The sequence below is a fragment of the Thamnophis elegans genome, chromosome 16 (assembly GCF_009769535.1).
Source record: "Thamnophis elegans isolate rThaEle1 chromosome 16, rThaEle1.pri, whole genome shotgun sequence".
In the NCBI taxonomy this organism is placed as follows: domain Eukaryota; kingdom Metazoa; phylum Chordata; class Lepidosauria; order Squamata; family Colubridae; genus Thamnophis; species Thamnophis elegans.
In genome coordinates this window covers 39,592,073-39,617,263 of record NC_045556.1, presented here as the reverse complement: position 1 = coordinate 39,617,263, position 25,191 = coordinate 39,592,073, and the positions used below count along the sequence as shown (strand labels likewise).

At 48.3% G+C, this 25,191-nt stretch overlaps 1 protein-coding gene across 3 annotated transcripts in view; it reads right to left on the bottom strand.

The window, feature by feature from the left end:
* NUP214 (nucleoporin 214) overlaps window positions 1-24,389 on the bottom strand; it is a 42,944-nt gene extending 18,555 nt beyond the window's left edge. For 2 of the 3 annotated variants that reach the window (XM_032232728.1, XM_032232730.1), the window contains exons 1-25: window positions 24,237-24,389; window positions 20,019-20,214; window positions 19,761-19,912; window positions 19,009-19,198; window positions 18,319-18,389; window positions 17,289-17,352; window positions 16,942-17,045; window positions 16,550-16,656; window positions 15,784-15,850; window positions 15,075-15,201; window positions 14,254-14,415; window positions 13,574-13,985; window positions 12,561-12,718; window positions 12,117-12,208; window positions 11,192-11,281; window positions 9,907-10,056; window positions 8,959-9,117; window positions 8,240-8,343; window positions 7,189-7,371; window positions 6,443-6,528; window positions 5,821-5,904; window positions 4,893-5,144; window positions 3,400-3,555; window positions 2,976-3,084; window positions 11-74 (exon numbers count right to left, since the gene is read on the bottom strand). In XM_032232728.1, the coding sequence (XP_032088619.1) occupies window positions 11-74; window positions 2,976-3,084; window positions 3,400-3,555; window positions 4,893-5,144; window positions 5,821-5,904; window positions 6,443-6,528; window positions 7,189-7,371; window positions 8,240-8,343; window positions 8,959-9,117; window positions 9,907-10,056; window positions 11,192-11,281; window positions 12,117-12,208; window positions 12,561-12,718; window positions 13,574-13,985; window positions 14,254-14,415; window positions 15,075-15,201; window positions 15,784-15,850; window positions 16,550-16,656; window positions 16,942-17,045; window positions 17,289-17,352; window positions 18,319-18,389; window positions 19,009-19,198; window positions 19,761-19,912; window positions 20,019-20,214; window positions 24,237-24,278 (3,381 nt within the window). In that variant the 5' untranslated portion in view covers window positions 24,279-24,389. The remainder of the gene's footprint in view (window positions 1-10; window positions 75-2,975; window positions 3,085-3,399; window positions 3,556-4,892; window positions 5,145-5,820; window positions 5,905-6,442; window positions 6,529-7,188; window positions 7,372-8,239; window positions 8,344-8,958; window positions 9,118-9,906; window positions 10,057-11,191; window positions 11,282-12,116; window positions 12,209-12,560; window positions 12,719-13,573; window positions 13,986-14,253; window positions 14,416-15,074; window positions 15,202-15,783; window positions 15,851-16,549; window positions 16,657-16,941; window positions 17,046-17,288; window positions 17,353-18,318; window positions 18,390-19,008; window positions 19,199-19,760; window positions 19,913-20,018; window positions 20,215-24,236) is intronic. The other variant, XM_032232729.1, reaches the window with a different exon arrangement.
* Between the last annotated feature and the right edge of the window lie 802 nt (window positions 24,390-25,191).

Below are 25,191 nucleotides of genomic sequence, written 5' to 3'. Positions count from 1 at the left end.
CCAGCCGTACCTGGTTAACTTGATTTGTTGCCACGGGAGGTAAAGCTTGATGAACGCCTTGAGGAACTGATGACCTGGAAGAGGAAGTGAGAAGAAGATGACAGAGCCTAACCAAACAATTCAGAACCCAAAATAAACCAATCTTCTCTTCCATAAACAGGCCAGAAACCGACCAGTGTCTGTGGTCACTAATCTGCGCTTTCTTTTTAAGCACCAGCTGGACTTTTGGAGTCCTCGGTGCCCTCTGAGCTTGGTGGTTTTCTTGCAGATGTTTCATGACCCAACTAGGTAACATCATCTGTGCTAGAAGAGTAAGACAAAGAGTGAACTCCATTCCCTTCTGTCACTGAGGATGCTGGTTAGTTGGAGTCATGAAATGTCTGCAAGAAAACCCCCAAGGTCAGGAGGGAATCCACAATTCAACCCTGAGCTGCAAATGTTCTCTCTTCCTATTGGTAAGACAGACTTTGCCAAGCAGGTACCCTCTGAAGGGGGTTGAGATGATGACTCCAGGAGTTCAGAGGCAAGTGGGGGAAACGGCTGTAACCCTAAAGCCTCTGGATAATACCCATCTGGAAAAGGCTGGGCTAATTGGCAAGGAGAACAAATCAAATCTTCCCATTTATCAGAGCTGTTAAAGGTGGCAAATCCGATGCTGCCTGCTGCATCCTTGGGTGTGAGTTACTCAGAAGCATCTTCTTGTGTTGGCATACAAACCTTCCCTCCCTCCCTCCCGCCTTCTGCCCATCCATGTCATCTCTCCATTCATTCAACAGTTTTTCCTTCCTTCTTCCCTCGCCTCCCTCCCCCTACCTAGGTCTCTTTGCTGTCTGTCTGTCTACGTCATCCATCCATCCATCCATCCATCTCTGCATCCTCAGAAAATTCAAGGCAGATTTCCCCCGTTTATATTCCCATAACAACAACCCAGAGAGGTAGGCTGGGTTGACACTAAGCAGCCGGTGCAAAGTCCTGGCCAAGCCAAGAAAATCCAATATTTATAGAGAGAACGGCAGCCTTTTGACCAAGAATCTTCCGCTAAGAGGTGAAATGGCTTCGGGCCAGACTCTCAGCAGAGAAATTGGAGGGAGAGGAAAAAACGAAGTTTCTCTGGCTCAAGATTTACAAACTCCTGCCAAAATTTTCAGGGTCAGCATAAAACAAAAGACTCATGGATTCCCTCCCTTCCCCCCCCCCCCAGTGGGAGTACAAAGAGGAAGATTTATAGTCTTATCATCATCAGCAGCTTAGCAGATACACCTTGTACAAACTCTCTCACAGGATTTAGAAAAAGATCTCTCTGGAGGGAGCTGAGCATTTCACTTCCAGCTCTTTCTGCAACTCTGACACCGGAGCATCGGATGGTTTCATTGATTTACAACCATTCGTTTAGTGACCGTTCGGAGTTACAACGGCACTGAAAACAACGGACAGATGAGAGTCCCCTTTCACACTTACAACCAATGCAGACATCCCCTGGGACCAAAATTCAGGCGCTTGGCAACTGACCCCATTTATGACGGTCGCAGTGTCGCCTGGGGGTGGGTCGGGTCTCATGATCTCCCCTTTGGCGAGCCAAGTCAACGCGTGACTCACTTAACAAACTGCAGTGATTCACTTCACAAAGTGGCAAGAAAAGTTGTGAAATGGGGCAAAATCTCCGGCGACAAACCTTCAGTTAGCTACGTTGGGCAAATCTAGCCAGACCTACGAAGGCCGACTTCGCCCAAGATAGCTGGCTAAGACTTGTTAAATTCCTAGAAACTGTATACACACAATCCCACCCTGGGCCACTTGTGTAGGACAAGAAGCAATGGGTGGAAGAGCATTAAAGATTCAACCTAGAACTAAAAAGAAATTTCTCACGGTGAGAACGATTAGTCAGTGGAACGGCTGGCCACTGGAAATTGTGGGCACTCCATCAATGGGGGCTTTTTAAAAATAAATGTCCAGCTAGTCTTTGAGAGACCAAGAGAAAATGGTTAGAGGGGAAAGAAGGGAAATAAGGTACATATTATTAGTATGTTAAAGGGAATTGTACTAATATTATTAATGGTGGATAGTTAATTAAGACGTAAGGGAATTATATCAACATTATCAATTATGGATAATACATTAAGTTAAATGTTATGTATGTAAAAAATGGATTTTGATGATGTTTGTGGCTTAGAGCAAAACAGACCAACAGATGAAAGGTGAAATGGCAATTTGGTTTAACTTTGAAGATAATTTAAATTAAGAGAGGAAGATGAAATGTTAAAAGAGTGGGATGGGGAATTGGAGAAACATATTTAGCAATGGAGTTGATGTTATTGCAAGAGATTAGAAATTAAGGCGATTAGTGATACTGTTTATGTATGAAGAAGAAAATAGGTTTAAGATAAAAAATATGGAAAGAGGCTGAAACTGATATGTCTGAAATTGGAAATAGAGATATGATGTAAAATTAGGGCATCTGTGGGAAACCTGACATTATGCATATGAGAGGATGTAAAAGAAAAGATCCAGACAATACTTTGTTCATAAAATATGTAAAAATTTGTAATAAAAAATAAAAACCTTGAAACAAAAATAACTGTCCAGCTTCTCCAAGGCAAAATGTCCAGCTATCAGCAAAGTTTTGCTCCGCTAAGCAACACTGGTGTGTTCTTGGCTTGCCTAATAACTGCTCAGGAGAGATTCAAGGACATTTGAGTGGGAAAAAGCTATTTGTTATGGCTGGAAAACTGGATAAAACAGAACTGTGGAAAGCCAACACACACACACACACACACACAAAAACACACACATTATAAACAAAGGCTGCAGCCAAAAAGTCAACATTAACAATGAATGAACTCGATCCACTCCCAATATCTTTGCTTTAGGGGATTCGGCAAAGAATCTCTTTCAACGGAATTAAAATTCTTACTTATTCATTAACTGTCCGGCTTGAAGAGTCTCTCCTTTATTTGACAAAGGCCGAAGTTACCTACCCCACTGCTGCAGAGACTGTTGGGGGAGACCCACTGCTTTTCATCTCTCGGACGTTGACCACCTGAGGGACGTTCTTCAGAGTCGATTCGGTCAGGGAGGTGTTCACCGCTGTCGAGTAAGAATAAAGAGCAAGATAATTTAGAATGGAACGGAGTGGAATGGAACAGGACAGAATAAGGAATAAAGTGGAGTGGAGTAGAATAGAGAATAGGGGGTAGAGTACAGTAGAATAGAATAGTGAATAGTGAGTATACTAGAGAATATGGAATGAATAGAATAGAATAAGGAGTAGAGTAGAGTAGAATAGGGAATAGAATGGAATGAATAGAATTTAAAATTAGAATGAACAGAATAATAGAATTCAGCATTAGAATGAATGCAATGGAACAGAACAGAATAGAAAAAGAAGGCAGAATAGAATACCTGGATTTTGGTTCGCCACCTGTCTTCTCAAGGCAGCTTCTGCAGCAGCCTGGGGGGCTGGGAGAGTGACGGAAGGAATGAGGGCTCGATGCTTCACCGTCTTCGTTGCTAACATTGTGTTCTCTGCCCCGGGGAGGATGGGTTTAGGGGTAGACACTAGGAGAGAGGAGGGGGGGCGGAGAGGGAGAGAGACGGAGGACATTTGCTGAGGTAATCTCAAAAGTCAAAAGGGATGAATTTCCTTGCCAACGTTAATTAAGATCCCTAGGAGGGATTTCTGCTTCCTCAAGAAGGCAGAGCCACGGTCCTTTAAGATCACAGTTCCCTCTTCAGCTGGATCCAGGCCACCATTATTCAGCGTCTGTTTTATGACTGCAATTCTACCCTCCCAAATGGAACGTTAAGCGTTCCTCAGAGGCCGATGACGCTAATTATTCTAATATATGAACCGGAGGAACGGCTGTCACGGCTCAGGATAATTTGTTTTTGCCGTTCCAGAAAAGGGTTTGAAAACCACGTCATGAAAGGTCTTTCTGGGATGAAATACAGGTAGCCTCACTTACGATGACAATGGAGGCCCAAATTTCGGTCCTTAAAAGAGACATTTCTTAAGGGAGTTCTGCCACGTTTTACTAACTTTTATTCTAATTTTAATGCAAGTTTCTAACAGCAAACAACTCAACCGAGGAAAAACCCCACATACACAGAGATAAAAAGCCACTACAATATAAATGGACAGCAAACCCCATTCCTTACTGGCAGTGATGATGTTACCAAGCTGGGTCATGAAATGTCTGCAAGAAAGCAAGCCAGCTCAGAGCGCACCAAGGAGACCACAGTCCTCCTTTCATTCATTTTTTGCAGGTCTTGTTGAGGCCCACAGAGCTGGCAGCAGAGTCGGAGGTTGGGGAGGAAGATGGGCCAGTCCTGGGGGGGTTGGGGTTAGGAAAGCTCAGACAAGGGAGGCAGAGAGGGAGCCAGACAGCAGTGAGGCAGAGGAACAGCTGGAGCCTGTTCCCAGTGTGCGCATGCACAGAGCTGCCAGAAGATAACTAAGAAAGCAGGGTCGACTTGGGAGTAAAGCCACACCTTGGAGGCGATTGGCCCCTCCCAGAGGAAACAAAAGAGGAGCGAATGGGGAGGGGGCTTTTGCAGGAAACAATTTGTTCTTTTGGTCGTTTCAAGAGTGGAAAGTTCTGTTTGTGACTGTAAGAGACTCTGGGCCAAGCCTTGCCTTGCCCCGTGGTTGGAAACTGGTTACCTGGCAGCTCTCCAAGCGAGATAAGGTTCGTGTGGATAAACATTCCTTTGAAAAGACTGTTTTACTAAGCCTTGCTGACCGTGAATGAAAGGAATTCACAGTCGTGTAAGTAAAAGGGGTTTTGCAGGGACCCAGACTCACTTTCTTGCTTGTTCAGGAAGCCTAAGTCAGAACAGATCTTAACCTCTAATCTCCCCCACGGAAAGCTCTCTAAATGCCGCAATCAACTCACTTAAAGTGCCCATTGTGACGTGGGGTTTGCCAAGATGCAGGGGCTGCGACAACAGGGCGGGTTGGATTGAAGGTGTCCGGACGACTGGGGCGTGGCGAGGTGCTGGGACTGGTACCACCACCTCCACTTCCTCCTGATCCACCCCTTCCGTCTCCTCGTTCTCCAAGGACTGGGCGACTGAAGAGGCAGAGCTGATCTCGTCCAGGTCTTCATCGTATCTCAGAGACAGGAAAGCTGACTGGGACAGAGTGGCTGCAAAAAAAAAAACAGAGGGGAGGGAGGAGAATTATTAATAGAGGTACAACCGCAATTAAGCTCCAAATTTCTCGAGAAGTGAAACCAAGTTTCACCCCAGGCTATGATCTTTCCTGACACCGTTGTTAAGCGAACCCCTGTAGTTGTTAAGTGAGTGACAGGGTGGTGAAGTGAATCTGGCTTCCCCATTGACTTGGCTTGCCGGAAGGTCGCAAAAAGGGGTGACGTGATCCCAGGAACCCTTTTCCCTTTTCCTCCCTGCTCTGTCTTCCCATCTGCTTCTGTATTTTTGTATTTTATTCTATAATCTAATTGGAAAAAAAAAAAAAAGCATGATTCCAGGAAACCATCCATAAGCACATGCCAGTTGCCCCGTGTCCAAATTTTGATCACGTGATCCCGGGGATTCTGCAACGGTCCACAAGTGTGAAAAACGGTCCCCTCAAGTCACTTTTTTCCAGCGCCATTTAGTTCATGAGTACAAAATATTTGTACCCAGATGAGTGTTTAATGGATTGTTTATATTAAAATATTTTTTTTTTAAAAAAAAAGAGGCAAGAACTACACTGATCATCAAGAAAAATCCGGTTGCTAAAGGGGAGTGGATGAAAAGAGAAGAAACTTGTTTTTGTCCTGAAAGGGAAAACATTTTCGGGGATGCTGATCTATTTACCTGGTGCTGTCGAGCGGACAGGGGGCAGTTTTCTCTTAGACAAGAAATTCCTCAGCTGAGACTGCTTCACAACGGACAACTTAGCTGGGAGAACCAGGGAACAAAAGAACAGAGTTTTATGGCTCTTCTTCGGTTCGTCATTCAGTTTGACTTCAAACAGGTCAATAAATGAACTGTCGTAAGTGGAGGACTACGATCGAAGGTTTGTTTATTTACTTTCCAAATTGATATCTTTTTAGAAACCACTGTGTGGGGGACTAGATGCTATGAAGAGACAGCTTGGTGTCGCTGGTTAAAGCGCCAGGTGAAAAAACCGGGAGGCTGTGAGTTCCAGTCCTGCCTTAGGCACACAAGGCCAGCCAATGACCTTCATTCAGGCCTTCCATCCTTCCTAGGGGGTAAAATGAGGACCCAGACTGTTGGGGGCAAGAGGCGATGCCAACTCTTTTTTACAGGCTGAGGCTGTAAAATGCTCAGAGAGGGCTGGAAAGCACTGGAAAGCGGTATATAAGACTTAAGTGCTACTGCTAGTGAGCCAGCCGTTTTCTCTCAGCCGTAGGAAAGAGGCAATGGCACATTGCTCCGGTAGAACCTGGTCAAGGAAACAGCAGGGACTAGTTACCAGCTGAGGGAGATGATGCTTTGGTGGAAGATTCCAGCGTGGCTTTCGTTAAGGCGTTGCTCAGATTCTCCAGCTCGCTCTCCAAGCTGCCACAAAAGGGGGGGAAAAAATCTTTTCAAAACAGCCTTTCAAAGGAATATTTAGGACCACAGACCTTATCTGTCCTGGAAAGCTGCCATGTAAATATTTTCCCAATGAGGTGCTGTGCAAGGAAAGACTTTGCACAGAGTCTCTGAGATTCATGGACAGATCTTCACACTCCTGAAACGAATCTAATGACCGAATGAGCGAATTGTTTCCTGCAAAAGCCCCCTCCCCTTTCGCTCCTCTTTTGTTTCCTCTGGGGAGGGGCCATTCACCTGTGGCTCAACCCTGATTTCTCAGCTGTTCTTTTCTTCTGGCAGCTCTGGGCATGTGCACACTGGGAACAGGCTCCAGCTGTTCCTCTGCCTCATGGCTGTCTAGCTCCGAAGGCAGCTGAGATCTGCCGGACGGCCTTGGCCCCGTCTCTGCCTCAGGCGCAGAGCCCTCCCCAGACTCCAGGACTGGCCCAAGTTCCTCCCCAACCTCCTCACTGTCCGAATCTGCTGCCAGATCCACTGGTGGGCCACAACAGAAGGCTTTATCTCAACAAAATGATGTCTCATGCAAATCCAGAAAGATCACTTCCTTCCAACATTTTTCGAACAGGTCAAGAGAAGAAGGAAATATTGTTTTTTCTGGAGAATTCCTCCAGCAGCCCTCACCTCTGGATGCTGGTGTGAGAAGAGCCTTGAGCGGACGCGTTCCACGGAGTGACGTGGTTGTATAAACGGAGCTCATACAAGCTGTCGACCAACTTCTTCAGCCTCTTCCTCTGCTGGTTGATGATCTCCCGGTTGTTCGTGAGGGCGTTGAAGAGAGTCTCTCGCTCAGGGACAGCTAAACGCCTACGTCAGAAAAGCAGGGAGGGAGAACGAGGTCAGGCATCGAGAGGAGGAAAAAAGGTTGGGAACGCAGCTGTGCTTGCAATGCATTAAAATTCAGAAGTACTTCACGAGGAACGTTTTGCACTGTTCTGTACACCACAGAATCCCCAATGCTACTCGGATGTGGATTCACAGGCGGCTGCTACGTAGAAGCTGGGTTGACAACATCAGAAACAAAAAGAGGTGATGAGCCGCCTGGGAAAGCCGAGGGAAATCACCAAAGCCATGAAAAAGCGAAAGTTGGAATATTTCGGATATGGGATGCGACACTTGGAAAAATACAACATCCTTCACGATCCCCCAGGGAAAGAGGGAAGGCAAACCGAAGGTTCGGAGAAAACCGAGCAACACTTTTTTGTGAGGCTGTTGACAAAAATAGGATTGCCAACGTCCGGATATGGCAGGAGGAGGAGGAGGAGGAGGAGGAGGAGGAGGAAAAGAAGGAGGAGGAGGAGGAGAATGCTACTAGGCCCAAAAATCTTGGTTTGGGTAACCTGGAACTGCGTCCCTTGTGCTCAGACTTAGGTATTGCATACAAAATTGTACATAGTCATGTTTTACCTGTAAATTATTTTTCCATGTTTTAATCGCAATAATATTCATGCAAACAACCTCTTTAAACTCAATGTGAACCCTTCTAAACTTAACTGTAAAAAAACATGATTTTTGTAAGAGAGTTGTCAAAGCAATCGGTATCTGAAGCTAAATCGGCAAAAGCAAGGGAAGCCGTGCTTGGTGCTTAAAAAGCCCGCAGGAAATCTTGGGGGGGACGGACGGGGGGGGGGGGGGACCAAAGATTTTTCATTTCCCCGCCTGAAGCCGCCCTCACTTCTGCTTCTTCTGCTGTTCCAGGTGCCGATCCCACTCCAAATCCAGAACGTCGTTCACGTCTTGGACAGCAAACTTCACGTACTGATGCAAGCGACGGATTTCCTGCCCGGGAGAAAGTTTCCACCTTCAGCTCAAAACGTCCACAGGGGAACGTTCTTCCAGGGGTGGGGTGGGGGGTTATGCCAAGCTACCCGAAGGGAAGGTTGGGCCCTCAGCTCTCTGGGATGGCTGGGCCTGGCCTCTCCGGGAGACGCTCATCTGGATGCACTGGAGCCAACAGTCCATCTGGATCTGAACCCTGGTGGTGCATTTCTTTGGGTCTCCTCTCCCCTTTTCCTTCCTTCTTTCCCTCTCTCCTTCCCTCTCTCCTCTCTTCCTTTTTCTCTCTCCTCTCCCTTTTCCTCTTCTCTGCCTTCCTCTTCCTCACCCTTCCCTTCCTCTCCTCCTTCTCCTTCCTCCTCCTCTTCCTCTGCTCTCCTCCTCCCTTCCCAGCTCAATCCTTGGCGCTCTCCCACACTGCAAAATGAACTCCTCCTCCACACAGGGCTACGGTTAGCAACTAGTTTTTGACGCTGGATCCCACTTCCTGAACCTCAGCCAGCTTCCCTCAACAGTCCAGCGGGCAGATGACGACCACCGCAGAAGAGGACTTCTCCTGGTCTGCTTGGGGAGCTTCCTGAAGGCACCCTGGACCCGAGAGATGCTCTCTGCTCCTACCTGAAGCTGCCCTTCGCTCTTGGGGTCCAAGGGCTTCTTGTAAAGCAGGTGCAAGTACTCTGAGTTGTGAGCTTGCTCGTCCTTCTCCTGGGCTTCCTCCACCCCTGCAAAGCCTTCCAACAGGTTGGTCTTCAGGAGGCTGATGTCTCCATGAAGGGACTGCGAGAGGCAGGTGAGAGAAAGAGACAGACAGGCAATTCGTTACAGGTTGTCCTAGTCTTACCACCATATATTTAGTGACAAGGGGCTGGTGAGTTCTAGTTCCGCCTTGGCCATGAAAGCCGGCTTGGTGACTTTGGCCCAGTCCCTTCTCTCAGTCCAACCCCACCTCACAGGGTGGTGGTTGTGCGGGGAAAATAGGAGGAAGCTGTGTTGTGTTGTATAAGTTCGCTGCCTTGAATTATTTGTACAAATAGTAAAGGCAGGATACCAATATTAAAATAGAATACATTAAAAATAATAAAGGAAAAATAAATAAATGCCTGAATCTAACAAATAATCTGCTCTTGGTTTTATTAATTATTTTAGATTATTAATTAACTGCAGGATTTGGATTTGGCTAGTCCAGAGAGGAGGAGGAGGAGGATCAGGGAGGACATGACAGCAGCATCTCAGGGGCTGACACAGAGAGGAGGGGGGGGGGGCAAGCTATTCTCCAAACCACCTGAGGGAAGGACAAGAAGCAACAGGTGGGAAAAGTAACCAAGGAGAGAGAAGCAATCTGGAATTAAGGAGAAACTTTCCACCAGACGTTGCAGGTGCTTCATCCCTGGAGGCTTTCAAGAAGAGACTGGACAGCCAATTGTCTCAGATGGTAAAGGGCCTCCTGCTTGAGCAAGGGGTTGGACTAGAAGACCTCCGAGACCCCTTCCAGCTCTATTCCAATTGTTTTCCCCAAATCTGTGCCACTTTTGGCACCCGGCAACTCCACCGCCTCCTCCTCCTCACCTCTGTGGTCTCTTTGATTTCCAGCAGGAAAGTGTGCAGGTCGGTGGCTTCCATGCGTAGCTGCTTCTTCTCCTCCTCACTGCCCACCTGAAACGAGGCCTTGGCCGTCCGAGCCTTCAGTTCCTCCAACTCTTTCTGGAAATGGGCGATCTGCGGAATCAAGCCAGGCCCCGGGGGGGGGGGGTAGAGGGGGGGGGTAGATATTGGAGAATAAATAGTTCCAGAGAATGACAAGAGGGAGGTGAAAAGAGACGCTCAACAGGACTTTTCCCGGAGTAACACGTTAAAAATCTGCTTTTCTACTCCATTGAATTCCTCCTCCTCCTCCTCCTCGCTTGCGCAGGTTGAGCTGTGTGTGTGTCCTTGCCGGCCCGTTGCTTGCACGGCTTGTTGTGGGGCATGACCCCCTAGGGTTGGGGACCGGTGCCTTATATTATAAATCCAGGGGTCCCCAACCTTTCGGACTTCAGGGACCACTGAATTCATAATTTTAAATCCCGCAGACCACTAATACGATCTGCCTAATGACCGGCTGGGTGGGCGTGGCTAGGTGGTCATGTGACTGGGTGGGTGTGGCGAACTCAATGTCACTCATGTTGAGGGGCGCCTCGCCAGCCTTTACTCACCCCTCCCCACTGGGCTCCTTAGGGCCCCAAGAGGAAGGAGTTGCTGGAGCTAAGCAGCCCCCAGGAGAAAGAGTTGGCAAAACAGCTCGGTTCAAATTGGATCCGGCCGAGAAGGAGGCTCAGCAGAAGCACCTCACTGAGGACTAGGAGCATAGGCTTTCCAAGCAGAGGGAAGACCTGCGGGAGTGCAAGGCACTGGCGCCTGGAGGCTTAGCGGGCTGAGATGGTCAGCCAGTTCCAGGCCATGATGCCGTCCCACTGGAACGAGGCCCACCGGCTCTTCCCTCCCAAAGCCCCGCACCAGGAGGCTGAAGCAGACCCCAAGTCAGAATTTCTGCCCCCCCCCCTCCGACCTCCACAAAAAGACCCCGAAGGGGGAGACTCTCTGCAGCCACACAAGCGTCCATTGCACGTATCCGTCCCAGGGGCCACCGTTGGAGGACCCCTGATTTAGTCCAATATAAAAAATGCAGATAGTTTTTCTGCGGACCACCAGTTGAGGCGTTTCCCCCTCTCTCTGCACCTGATTACCTGCAATTCTTCACGGCAGGTAATGAGGAAACAGCGACAGCCAGCACAAACCTTGCATGCAAAACTATCTTCCTAACAGCCTCTTATGAAAACGTCAGGGAGAATCCACAGGTGCAAAGGTGATTTACCTCTTCTCTTATCCCGACGATGACAGGATCCGTCTCTTTCCACTGGCAGGGCTGCTTCTCCACCCCAACACCGGAAGGCTGCTGCCGACCCTGGAAGGTGCAACGTGAAATCAGCCATCAGACAAGGAATCAAGAGGAACGAACGACTGAAGAGATGAAGAGAGCTGAGGCGCATCCGATTTTCGGAACGGTGTCCTTCCATTTAGAGCCCGTGCAGAGATAATGACCGACACTTGTTCCACCTTCAAGGGGTGTGATAGTGTGTGGGAAAGGCCTTGAGGGGTGGAAGGAATGCTATCTAGGGAATGATCAGATAAGAGACATAGGCATAGCCCAGAGCTGCCTAATGCGTAGAGAAAGAGGCTCAGAAGAGGCCCTCTCTAGTTTCTCAGGCTGTGAAAGGGACGGTGGGAGATTTGTACTTTCAGAGCGGCAAGATTCTCTTAGTGTAGCTTTACAGAAAAGCCAGATAAGAGACGGCATAGCCCAGAGCTGCATAAGAGAAAGAGCCTCAGAAAGTAACGTATGCGGAATGCATAAGATATACTCATGTTATACTTTAGTTTTGTATGGTGGAGATAACGCCAGGATGGTTGCACCATGTCCAACTTTTATTTTTAACAATAAAGTATTTTTAAAAAAGAAAAAGAAAAGAAAACCCTCAACGGGTTGAGGGAAGACATTGTAGGCACGTTGTTGGCCCTGATGCCGGCTGGGAAAGGCAATGAAAGCCACATGAATTTAACATCCTTCCACGGCCAAAATAAAGACGGGCGCATCGGCTGTCAGTCCGGCAGTGCCATAAATACCCACAGGTGTTGCCTTTCACTGGCATCCACCCTCTCTTCCTACATAGAAATTTGGGTTATTAATTTGCAATACAGAACAGCTCAATTCACAGAAAAGCGATCGAATTCCTTCTTACCTGCGAAGGGCTCAATTTTGCAGCCACTGGTGATATCTTGGCCGCTTTCTGAAGGCCCGAAGCTGCGGGAGCGCTTTGTGGTAGACGCGCTGCTGGAAGCAAGAACACCAAAAGAGGGGGGGGGGGGGGACACAAACACACTTGCACAACTGCTGCTAACGGTCGGTTACGACTTAAAAGCCCTAAAAGATCAAACGAGGGGAAAGCCCACTCCGAGAAGAGCAAAATTAGGGTGGCCAGCTGAACAGCTGCCATGATGTCCGTCCGTCATTCCGGGCTCAATTACTGTCATATATCGAGGACCGACTGCACCAGTGGGTCACTTGAGAGGAACAGAGCGGGGGGGGGGGGGGCACAGGGAAGGTCCCCACCGCAACAGCTTGCACTCAAATGCCCCAACCACCACAGGGAAGGAAGGGGAGGGAGGGAAAGACCGAACCGTACTTGCTGAAGTCACTGGGGTAGAAGCCTTGATGGGGGCAGGAGGAGGCGTGGCCAGGCCTAGGACTCCTGCAGGGGTAGATTTTGCAGCCAGGGGAAAGAGGAAGGGCACTTGGCTGGCGTTGACGGAAGGGGCAGCAGACTCGGCGGCAGCAGCGAACCTGAAGAGGAAAAACTCAAAATGAAAACCGGCAAAGACACACCGCCTAGAATTCCTCAATTAGGAGGACAGACCGGTCCCTCGGCATTTATCAACCTGGCTGGCTTATAAAATGAAGAGGTGCTAGGAACCAAGCATGGGACATCTTCAGACTAGGGCCTGGGTCTTGGCATAGTCGGAGGTGGAGCCAAGCGGGGACGCAGCCTAGAATCATTACGTTCCCACAACTGATCCAAAGCCAACCCGTCTCAAAGTGCCAATTAAAGTGGTTAGTGGACTGGGTTCTTTTTTAAAAAAATTTTCTTTTAAAATATTGTTATTATTTACATATAAGTATATTGAACACGGTGTGACCGTCCTGGCATGTCATCCGCCGTGAAAATCAAAGTGAAAGATAAAAAAACATTGCAGCTCTCCCAGCCAGCTAAGGTCTGTGACCGTGAATCCCCCCTCGAAAGACTTTGCGGGAGGTGAAGGGAGCAGAATCCAGAGCCAATAAATAAAAGGGATTTTTGCCAGGAGAAGGACTTGGCTTCAGGCTCTTGGGAAGCCAAGGAGGAGCCGAGGTGGCACAGTGGTTAGCGTGCAGTACTGCAGGCCACTTCAGCTGACTGTTATCTGCAGTTCAGCAGTTCAAATCTCACCGGCTCAAGATCGACTCAGCCTTCCATCCTTCCGAGGTGGGTGAAATGAGGACCCAGACTGTGGGGGCGATATGCTGACTCAATTTGCTAAAAAATCTCTAAACCACTTAGAGAGGGCTGAAAGCCCTATGAAGCGGTATATAAGTCTAATAAATAAATAAATAAATAAGCAAGCCTCCACCAGAGCAGACAAAAACGAAGAGCAGACGTACTTTTCGTTGAGGTTGACCTTGACGGAGGATACCGCTGGCGCAAAGCTGGGCTTAGTCGCCGTGGGAGGAACGGGTCCGTCGACACGGCTCTTGAAGCTCACCGACCCAAAGGAGAAAGATGGAGCGGAAACCGGGACGAGGCCAGACGGGGCGATGGGAGCTTGCGGTGCTTTCGGGGCGGCGGGAGAAGGGAACTCGGAGGCCTTGCTGGTGCTGGGCCCAGGAGCCGCTGTTGGGGCCTCCGATGGGAACGGATAAGGCAGAGAAGGACTGGGAGCCGGGCCAGGGGCCTTGAGCGGGGGGCTTGTAAAAGAGAAGGGGGTGGCCCCACTGCTTGGGACTAAGGGGGGACCTGGGGCTGGAGGGGCTGGGGGAGCGTCGCTCTTGGGAGCAGCCGAAGGAGCCGTGGCGCCTGGGAAAGAGAGATTGGCCATTAGCACAAGTAATACGAGGAGAGCTCGGCTAAGTGAGTCCAGCGACTGTGCCTGATTTTGCAACTTATTTTGGCCGCGGTCCTTAACGCAAATCATAAACGCACCGATTTTAAGTTCTGGTATTTCATTTGAAGGAGGCTCCCTTGGAAAGCCACAAGCCCTTCTCAACGCCTCGGCTACCTCTTAGGGAGACCAACACAACTCACAACCCCAAGGAAATCCCCTGGCCAGGCCCCAAATGCCTACCTGTGGTTTTCGCTCCCCTCTCCCCTTCTGCAGAGAGAGGTTCGGGGGCCACCAGGAGAGATCGGACGCCGGGGTTTTGATTGACCATGTAAAAGGGGCATAAAACCCCGTCTGTGGATAACAACATCAAGACCGGAGCAGGATCCAAAGTTTTATCTTCACCTGGGAGAATCATACCGAAATGCAACACGTTCACTCTAAGGCAAAAAAACCCTCTCTCATAAAATCCAGGAACTTTAAGTAGCACAGCCGGTAAAACGAGGACCCAGATTGTTGGGGGGCAATGGGCTGACTTTGTAAACCACTTACAAGAGGGCTGGAAAGCACTGTAAAGCGGTATATAAGGGATATTCCTTCCTCCTTCCCTCCCTCCTCTCATCATCCTTCCTTCCTCCCATCTTTCTTCCTCCATCCCTCCTCTCATCTATCTTCCTTCCTTCTTTCCCTCCCTCCTCTCCTCTCCCTTCCTTAGAATGCCGTATTGCAGGCTAACTGCCAATTGCTAGAGGTTGAATCCTGACCAGCTCAACGTTGACTTGGCCTTCCATTCTTCTGAGGTGGGTAAAATGAAGACCCAGATTGTTGTTTTTTTTTTTGGGGGGGGGGCAACAGGATGACTCTGTAAACCGCTTAGAGAGGGCTGAAAAGCAATATATAAGTCTAAGTACCCTTGCTAGTGTTTTACTGAGTTATTTATACCACCCAGAGCTGCTTGGTAGAGTTGGGCGGCATACAAATTTAATGACAGTCTTGGCAGATTAGACGATGTCATATGGAACTTTCGCCCCTTCTCAGATCAAACGAATATTCCTCACGCTTACTAATAGTGATGGGTGTGTTGTTGCTGTAATCAACGGCGACTCCGACAGGCAAGGAATCGTCGCTTTTATCTGTCACGGGAAGCTCTGCGCGGCTGGAGTCCTCCAACACCCACAGCTCCCAGTTGGTCTGCAAAGAAAGTCAATTCGGTTTCCAAAAGGTGGTTGGCAAACAGCCCCCCCGAGCCCATGAGGGTGGAACTGTGGCACGCAGGGCGAACTGATTCTGTCTCCTGCAAACTCCACTCCCCCTTCGCTCCTCTTTTGTTCGCTCTGGGGAGGGGCCATTCACCATCCACCTGTGGCCTTCCTGTCAACACCTGTTCTGTAGCTCTTCCCTTAGTCTGGCCACTCTGCGCATGGGCACACTGGGAACAGGCTCCAGCTGCTCCTCTGCCCCACTGATCTCCGACTCCAAAGGCAGCTGATAACTGGCATATGGCTCTGGTCCTTTCTCTGCCTCTGACACAGAGCCCTCCTCAGAGCCTTCCCCAGACTCCAGGACTGGCCCATCTCCCTCCCCAACCTCTGCTGGAGGGCCACAACAAGAGGCACGGATCAAACCAAACCGGAAGTGCTAGAAGGCTGGACATATATGGCTGGGTTTTTGCCCCCGGCATTTTTCTATCATAAGAATCCAAAATGTGACTCCCTCCCCCCCCCCCTTTCTTACAAAGAGATCTACTCTGCCCGAGTTTGGGAAGAGAATTACCTGATCCCCTTGTCTTGACAGGATGCTGACTTCGGTGGAAGCGGCAGAAGCTAATAAGACCAGATCCCTGGGAAGGAAATAAAATAAAACAGCTGTGAACATTCAAGGAAAATCTTTGTGCGAAGAACAAATTAAGTTCCCACTGAGGTTTCCTGGGGAAAGAGCAGCCTTGAGGGATCTGATCAGCCAACACGAACATAGGACATTGTTGAAAAATACGAAAAGGAACTGAGACGGAGCTAATCATGTTGATTCGGCTCGCAAGGAATTGTGGCTGAGGATCGATGGGTGTGTCTTGTTGTTATTTGTGATCTGCAGTTGACTAGGGCCTAGGCAGCTTGTTGAAATACTAAAACGAGAAACCATTTTGGTTTAAACCCATGGCAAAACCTTGCTTTGCTTTGCTTATCCAGTTCATTACCCCTGAGAAACATCTCTGCCTGGGGTTAATTCTATACGACTGTATCAGTCCGTAGGGTTATTGGCGCTCTATGAGCTTGGCTGTTTTCTGCCAGACGTTTCATGACCCAACTAGGCGACATCATCAGTGCCAAGAGGCTTCTAACCATGGGTGATGTACCCTAGTCTGCAAGATCTGCAAGAAGACAACCCAGCTCAGAGCTACTCTATATAACCAGGGAGCCACACCAGCACTGGTGATGTGACCTGGCTGGGTCATGAAGCGCCTGCAAGAAAGGTTGAGAGGGTGCCAAGGCTTCCTCAGTTCCACCTTGAGCTACAAATAGGATCTTCTGTTGGTACTTACCAGTCTTCAACGAAGTTAAGGAAGTAGTGATGGAGCCTCTCGGTGCAACTGCCATAACAAGGCTCCATAAAGTTTACAAAGAGCTCAGGCCTCTTCTCTTCTTTTTTCTGAATGCAGAACAGAACAGCTTCGTTTGTCAACTTTTGTTTTTTAAAGCAAGGTGTGGCACCAGTGGTGCCATTCGGACCAGTTCCGGTGAACTGGCAGTGGCAAGTAGGCCCCGGCGCTATGCCATCCTATGTAGCCGTTTTCTAAGCCGTGTGGGTGCGGGCAAGCCACACACGCGGGCAAGCACACTCACATTTCCGGTGTGCGGAAACCGGTGGTAAAATTGTGTGGAACACCCCACCCCCCACCCCCGGTGTGGCACATATTCCCTGGTGGATACATACCGGCAACAAGGCCATAACCACTTCGGGAGAAGTTTCTAAGTTGCCGTCGGCTGCGGCGTAAATGATGGTGAAGACGTAAGTGCCAATCCACAACACATCCAGGACTGGAAAAGAACAATAAAAAGGATTATTTCTCTCCTTATCGTTGAAGGTGATTAGCTACAGACTATCTGTATCAGCTTTTTTCTTTGGATTTTTAAACTTCACTAACATTTTCTGCAAACCAAGCGCTGTGCTTTCCAAGCCATGTCAGGTTCACCTGGCCTAATTTAACTATTAGAAACTTGCAGCGAAACCAGAAAGAAGGCTGACCAGGTGTTCCTCCCGAAATATCACTAAATTCATACCTTTGACAGGATTATCTGCCACGTAGAATGGAGGGCAAGGAATTGTTTTCTTTTCCTGCAGGTTCTGAAAAATTGAAGAAAAAACACAGTTAGACCATATTTTTGTCTGTTGGTGCAGCACTTCAGTGAGGTTCTAAATCACACAGAGCTAAGTTAATTATTCTGCAAATTCATCCCTATTCTGGATTTTGAGCCACACCTGGGTGATTTGAAGAATCCATAAAACTAAGATAACTACGCTGGAAAACTCCATCCAGGTCCTCATAAATTAGGAAGAGATGCTGGAAATGCCATCTGAGCCCAGGTACTTACTATCATATATGGTGGACTTGTAGCAAAGCAAGAAAATATTGGGAAAAATAAGTAGCTGGTTGGAAAAGATAATTAAACAGAATATAGACTTGAAACCAGAAATATATCAGTTGGGCATAATACCATTATAATAATAGGATTATAACAAAGGGACCATATAATTAGTTTTGCATATACAGACAGCAGCAAGGATTACATTTGCAAAATACTCAAAAAATTAGAATACCCCGCCAGATGAGGATGTAATTCAAATAATTTTAGATTGCACTGAAATAGACAGACTAAAATTAAAAATAAAAGATAAAGAAGAATATTACTTGATATGGAATATATTTTACGAGTGGTTAAAGATAAGAGGTAGAAATTAGAGGAAGAAAGACTATGAATGTATGTATTAAAAATAAAGGTTTACAATTACAATCATGTCCATATAGTTAACAAAATAAGCTAATATAAAAAGATTCTCTGTTAAAATTAGTTACATTATTATTGTTATTAGTACATGTGTTAATATAGTAGTAGTAGTAGTAGTAGTAGTAGTAGTAGTAGTAGTAGTAGTAGTACATGTGTTAATATTTATGACAGTCTTTTCTCTGGTTCTTTTTTTTATTTTTTTAATGGTATACCCTGACAATACACCAAATTCAAAATGTTTATGAATAAAAATATTTTTTTAAAAAAGATTGTGGACCGGAAATAAGCCAAAATTAAGACTTACCGGCAGATACTGGACCACTGTGCCATTCTGCTTGCCTACTGCCAGCTGTTTCCCTTTAGGACTCCAACACACTGGGGAAAAAGATTTTTGTAAACAAGCCTTAAAAACTGACACATTAATTACTGCACCAACCTGGCTTACAAACCCCAATAGAAGAAACAGTTGTTGAGAGTAATCAGGCCAATTTTTGCACCCCAGCCTTGTGCCAATCAAGGACACTTGAGGTGTAGTTTGTCAGATAATGAAGCTAGCAACATGTCAGACTGAGAAGATAGAAGCTATATAGTCCAACATGGCTTAGTAGTTAGCATGCTGGCCTTGTAAACCAGGATCATGAGTTTGTTCTTCAACAGTTTAGTTGCACCAGGCTAGAAAATAGAGGAAATAGAGGAAATAGAGGAAAGTGAGTTCTAGTCCCGCCCACCTTAGGCATGAAAGTGAGTTCTAGTCCCGCCTTAGGCATGAAAGTCAGCTGGGTGACTTTGGGCCCAATCCCCCCCCTCCTCTCTCTGAGCGCCCCCCACCTGACCAAGTTGTTGTAGAGAAAATGTGAGGAAAGAGGAGGTATGTTCACTGCCTTGAGTAATTGATAAATATATGAATAAATAAGCACACGTCAATAAGTAAGAAATTAAAAACGAAAAAGGAGGAAACCAGGTTTGAATGAGGGGATGAAACCATGAGACCCACCAGATGTGACGGCCACTGAAGCAGGAAGCGTGGCGTACACCTTTACGGTTTCCATCACCTGCAGGACGGAGACGCTCCCATCGGACAGACAGACAGCTAACATTGTGGCATTCACTGGATTCCACTTAAGGTCGTTGACCAAAGCGCCTCCCATCTTTTGATAAGCGAACGGTCGTTTTTGCTGTTTCGCCTGTTGGAAAGAGATCAAACGAGCATTTAATAAGGATGGATGGATGGACAGAGACAGACAAATAGGTAGATGCTACACATTGATGTATGGAGGTAGAGAGACGTGGATAAAGGTAAAGGTTACCCTCGCACATAGGTGCTAGTTGTTCCCGACACTAGGGGGCAGTGCTCATATCTGTTTGAAAACCAAAGAGCCAATGCTGTCCGAAGACCTCTCTCTTAGCCCCTGAGCCACCACGTCCCTCTATGGATGGGGGGAGGGAGAGGGAGAGGGAGAGAAAGAGAAAGGAGAGAGAGAAAAAGAGAGAGGAGAGAGAGGAGAGAGAGAAAGAGAAAGAGAGAGAAAGAGAGAGATGGACAGACATGGATAAATGGATAGAAAGACCTCCCCATCTAGGCTTGACATATGAAATTGACAAAAGCTTTGGCAATTTTAGGAGAAGTTCGTACGAAAGGAGAGAAGGAATGAGAAGACCAGAAGTTGACCAGATTAATGCCAGGCACAAAAGATCAAAGCATACATAAAATGTTGCTGTTCAAACTATGCAGAGGAATCAGCTCACCTGATTCACAAAGGTGCGGACGTCGAAAAAGCCAATGAAAGAGCCAACTTCATTCGAGGCCATGCAAACTGACAGAGTGAGGTTATCACAGCTGAGCGCCAAGTGATGCACCCAAAACTTTGTCGGGACAAAAAGACCCTGGATATTCTCTACTGGGGAAACGTAATGAAAGGAAAAGTTGACACTCAATGACACCAATTCCGTCAAACAACCCAAAAAAGCAGCTAAACAGAAGGGAGAACCCGCTATCAAACTAACCTATTTTATTAGGAGAATCTCCAGCCTGAATCTGCATAAGCAGGTTTTTCGTCTGAAAGATCTGCAGTCCGGCTGCGCAACCGGTGAAGGTCAGCCCATATTTGTTGGACACAACCAGCAGGTTGCCACGTTCTTTGGGCAGATCCTCAGGGGCTTCGAAGATCCGAATTTTCTTCAGGGCCCGGAATTGAAAATCCTGTCAGGAAAACACCGTGTTAGAAGCTCTATTAGAAACATTCAAGGGGCCGCATGAGACCCCTTAAGAAAAAAACATCTGAACTTTTAACTCTGTCTAATGAAGAAAAGGACTAGGAGGACGATAGCAGGCTCCCAATGTCTGAGGGGCTACCACAAAGAAGAGAAGGTTGTCCAAAGGACCCGAGGGCCTCAGGACAAGAAGCAACGGATGGAAACGAATCAAGGAGAGAAGCAACTTAGAACTGAGGAGGAATTCCCTGACAGTTAGAAGACTTAATTGGTGGAATGGCTTCCCTGCCTATGTTGTGGGTGTTCCATCAATGGAGGCCTTTAAAAGATTGGACAGGCATTTGTCCGGAACAGTACCGTATATACTCGAGTATAAGCCGAGTTTTTCAGCCCACTTTTTGGGCTGAAAAAAGCCGCCTCGGCTTATACTCGAGTCTACAACTGGATCCGGCAGTGCTGTTGCCTGTTGGAGGAGGAGGAGGCGAACCAGCCTGCCATCGCCGGCCACCGCTAGCCCCGCCGCTCTTCCCGACCCCTTCCAAGCCCCACAGTCCAGCGGATGGAGCAGCGAAGCCCCGGGGCTTCGCTGCTGCTCCCCGCATTTTCTGCACGGGGATCCCTTGGAGAGGGGATTCCAGTTGCCGGGCAGAGAAGAGCTCTTCTGATGGGACAGGTGAGCTCCGAGTCGGGGCGGCTGCGGAGGCTTCTCCCGCGCCTTGGCTTTGAGGGCTCCATCTCCGCCTACTACCCGTTCCTTTTTGGGGGCAGCCGCCGAAGAGGTCGAGGAAGGAGAGGCGGGCGGGTCGTCAGCCCCCCGGCCGTGCTGCTGTTGCTGCTGTCCCCCTTTGCCCTGAGGGTGGTGAAGGAGATGCTCGCGTAGGCGGCGCAGAGCAGAGCCGGCCTCGGCGCTCACGCCCTCCAGGGGCTCTGCCGAGGAGCAGCACAAGTTGGGCTGAGAGGACGAGAAGACGCGGTCCAGCACGTGTTTTCGACGCCTCAAGCCGCCCCACCTGGAACCGACGACGACGCCCCCTGCTAACAAGTCCGCCTTGGCCGGCTGCTCCGCGGCGCGACTCCACGGAAGCGACGACGAGGTGTCCGCACTGCGGCGTTCGGCTCCCGCTTTGCTGCTGCCTTTGCCTTTGCCCCCCAGCTGCAGGCTCCTCCACAGGCGGCTCTGGAAAGACGACGCCGGCTCCCCTTCGCCGGCCTTGCTGCTCCCTGTTGCTGGTGCCGCTCCGGGTTCCTCGGCTGCTGCCATTCTTTTCTCCCCGCCTCCCTCCCTTCGCCTCCGCCGCCGCCTCCGCCTTTTCCACCAACCCCGCCGCCCGTTACCGCTGCAAGCGCGGAGGCAGGAAGAGCAGCAGCGCGCGACGGCGGCGGCGGCGGCTTCAGCCCAGTCCAGCCGAAGGAAGAGGTTGCACTTGTTCGCTATCGCAGCGGGCGACCGCCTCAGGGGCTGGGCCTGGGCGGCTGGAGGGCTCCCGCTCTCGGTGCGTCGGAGGCCGCGAAGAGAGGAGCCGCGGCTCGGAGCATGGCAGGAAGCGCGGAGAGCTACCGAAGTTTCGACGCGCCTGACTTTTCCTGATTAGGAAGGAGGTCGGCTGTCTCCACCGGCCGCGCAGACTCGCTTTGTAGGGGAGGGGTGGGGCACAATAAAAAATGATTATCGGGTGGCGTTGTTAAACACTCGTCCCCCGTCCCCCCCAGCAAAAACAATAAGACCGGAGAAAGTAATATATTATAAGGCAATTGCCAGAGTTAAACTTCATCGACGTGGAAGAACAATGCTTTATGATGTAAATTCGGACTTGTATGAATTTGCAAAAGTTTCTCTTGAGTTGTTTGCCCGCTTCAGAAGGCTAGAAGAAAGAAAATTAAAGGTAAATGCAGCGTGTCTCTCAATATCACTGATCAACCCAAGGGTGCTTTTTCAGGAGGCAACTGGACTTTATTGTTTTTTTCTTTGGAGACGTTTCGTTTCTCACCATTCAGCTCTGACAGGATAGTGGGGAAGTAGGATAGTGGCAGAGCTGAAGAAGCTTCTTGGATGAAACGTCTTCCCAAAAAAAACCCAAGAAAGCCCAGTTGTTGCCTGAAAAAGCACCTTTAGGACAACCGTGACCTGGATGACTGACAATCTCTACAGACCCCCGGGGCTTCGCTGCTCCATCCGCTGGACTGTGGGGCTTGGAAGGGGGTGGGAAGAGCGGCGGGGCTAGCGGTGGCCGGCGATGGCAGGCTGGTTCGCCTCCTCCTCCTCCAACAGCACTGCCGGATATCCGCCCAACGCTGCGGGGGCGCCAGCGGGAGCTTTGGCGGCTTCACCTCATCCGTAGCGCTGGGCAGCAAATGTGCTGGTGCTGTTGGAGGAGGAGGAGGCGGCGGCAGCAATAGCACCTGAGGACAGGACAAGAAGCAATGGAAACTTGTCAGAAGGAGACTCAAGCTGGAAATAACGAGAAATCTGACAGTAAGAACAATTAAAATCCTAGGAAAATGTCCTTTCATGAAAAATTACTTTTTCAGTTAACTCTGCCTGACATTAGTTGGGCGAACAGAAATATTAGTTGGCCAATTCTAAAAGGGAGCACCAGAAAGAACTTAAAATATTTTTTAAGAGAGCTGGGTTTTTCATTTATATTATATGTATGAACAGAATTAACACAAATTGCAGATACCAATCAAACATAAAGAAAAAAAGGATGAAATAATGCTCATTTTTAAAAACTCAGTGAAAATAAAAACAATATACCAAGAAGGTGGCATACTGGTTGTGATTTGATCTCTTCGGGGGATCCCGGGGATCCCCTATACAAGTATTTTAATATTGCAGACTTGCAGTATTATAAGTCATACTGATATTATAGAACACTTTAATTAAGCGGGTCCCTTGAATAAACATAACTTTGAGTTTCAAATAACACTGATTTTTTATTTTTGAAATTTACCGTAGCTGCTGCATTTCCCACCCTAGGCTTATACTCGAGTCAATAACTTTTCCAGCTTTTTGGGGTAAAATTAGGTGCCTCGGCTTATATTCGGGTCGGCTTATACTCGAGTATATACGGTATATAAGGTCTCCTACCTGAGCAGAGGGTTGGACTAGAAGACCTCCAAGGTCCCTTCCAACCCTATTATTCTGCACTGACTGAGCTGAATGAGAATAGAATCCCTCCCAGCCGTATGGTTCTATGTTCTAACTGTTAAAAAAGTAACTGTTGGTTTATCTGCTTTAGGTAACCAAAGTCAGGACAATTCTTTTGACAGTGGGATGGGGGCAGCAGTAAATCCAACGTCTTGGCTTGGAAAACTTTTAAGTTACCTGAATCGGGATAATTCCTTTGTTTTATCTTTAATTGGGGGGAGGGCTCTCTCCAAAGGCCCCCATTGGGGACCCAGCTTGGAAAGCTCCCGAAGCCACTCCAGATAGCGAGAGGAGCAGCACACAAATTTACTAAATAATACATTAAAATTAAATAAAGTAAAATGGAGTAAAATAAAAGGAAAATGTGCAGTATATAATATGTAAAATATTAACGTAATTCAATGACATAATAATATAATACATATAATACATAACATAGCACAATATAATATAATACAGTATAATACAATAATATAAAATAAATGTAACATAATATAATATGTATCATAATAATATATAATATATTGCATAGTATATAATAATATATAATAGTATAGCATAATATAACATGATGCAATGCAATATATAATATAATAGTACCATATATAATAATGACATGAGATCCTTATCCTGCCTGGCCTACCTGGCGGGGTTGTTGTGCAGGAAGACTGTAAAGGGATAATGGGGCGGGGGGGGGAGAGGAGGAGGAGGAGAGGGGCGACTCCCCCTCCTCACTTAAAAAAGCCCCCCCCCCCCAAAAGGACGTAATGGACCCTGGAGGGGGGGGGGACTAAAAATCCTTCTCCGTCTCTTCCTGCCCCTCCCCTCCAGCCCCTCCCGCGGCCTCCTAAGCCCGGCCTCACCTTCATCTCCCGCTCGGGGATCACGTCCATGTCGTCGCCCATCTCGCCGCCGCCGCCGCCGCCACCGGCAGCCTGGACACGCGCCGCCCGCTCTCACATTCCCCGCTTTTTCAACCACGGGGGTAGGAGAAAACGAACGGACTCGCGGGCGCTTCCTTTTCCGGCGACGCTGTAGGAGCGGCTTCCGGCTTGGAACCCCCCCCCCGGAAGTCTCCGACGCTTGGTTCTGTAGGGAGGGAAGGGAAAAAAATGACACTCTTCCGGTTTCGGTCCTCTTACGGTCGGTCAACTCTATGGCTGGTGCTAAGTAGATGAAAACAAAAGCAATGAGGACATAGATGTGGGAAATAGAGTCATGCAGACTCTCCGACTTCCGGGATAATTTATTAACCCAAGGTTAATAAGAGCCAAGGTGGCGCAGTGGTTAAATGCAGCACTGCAGGCTACTGCTAGATCAGCAGTTCAGCTGTTCAAATCCCACCGGCTCAGGGTTGACTCAGCCTTCCATCCTTCCGAGGTGGGTAAAATGAGGGCCCAGATTGTTGGGGGCAATATGCTGACTCTCTGTAAACCGCTTAGAGAGGCCTGAAAGCCCTATGAAGCGGTATATAAGTCTACTGCTATTAACCCCTTTGAGATAGCATCTAAATACAGTAGCTCATGGGGGAAAAAAGATTTTTACAATAAAAGGGGATCTCTGCAGAGGAGAGCCTCAAGGTGGGGCACTTGCCTCACCATCAGGAGGTTGCGAGTTCGATCCTTGGTAGAGGCAGATGTAGGGTCTCCTGCTTGGCCATGGGGGGTTGGACTAGATGACCTGCAAGGTCCCTTCCAACTCTGTTCATCTGTTACTTCCCCAAGGATCAACCCAATTCGGGTGGCTGCTTGCGTTTCTCCATCCATAGCTGCCAAGGGTCTTGCTGGAATTGGTTTTAAAAGTAGTTGTGGCAAGGCA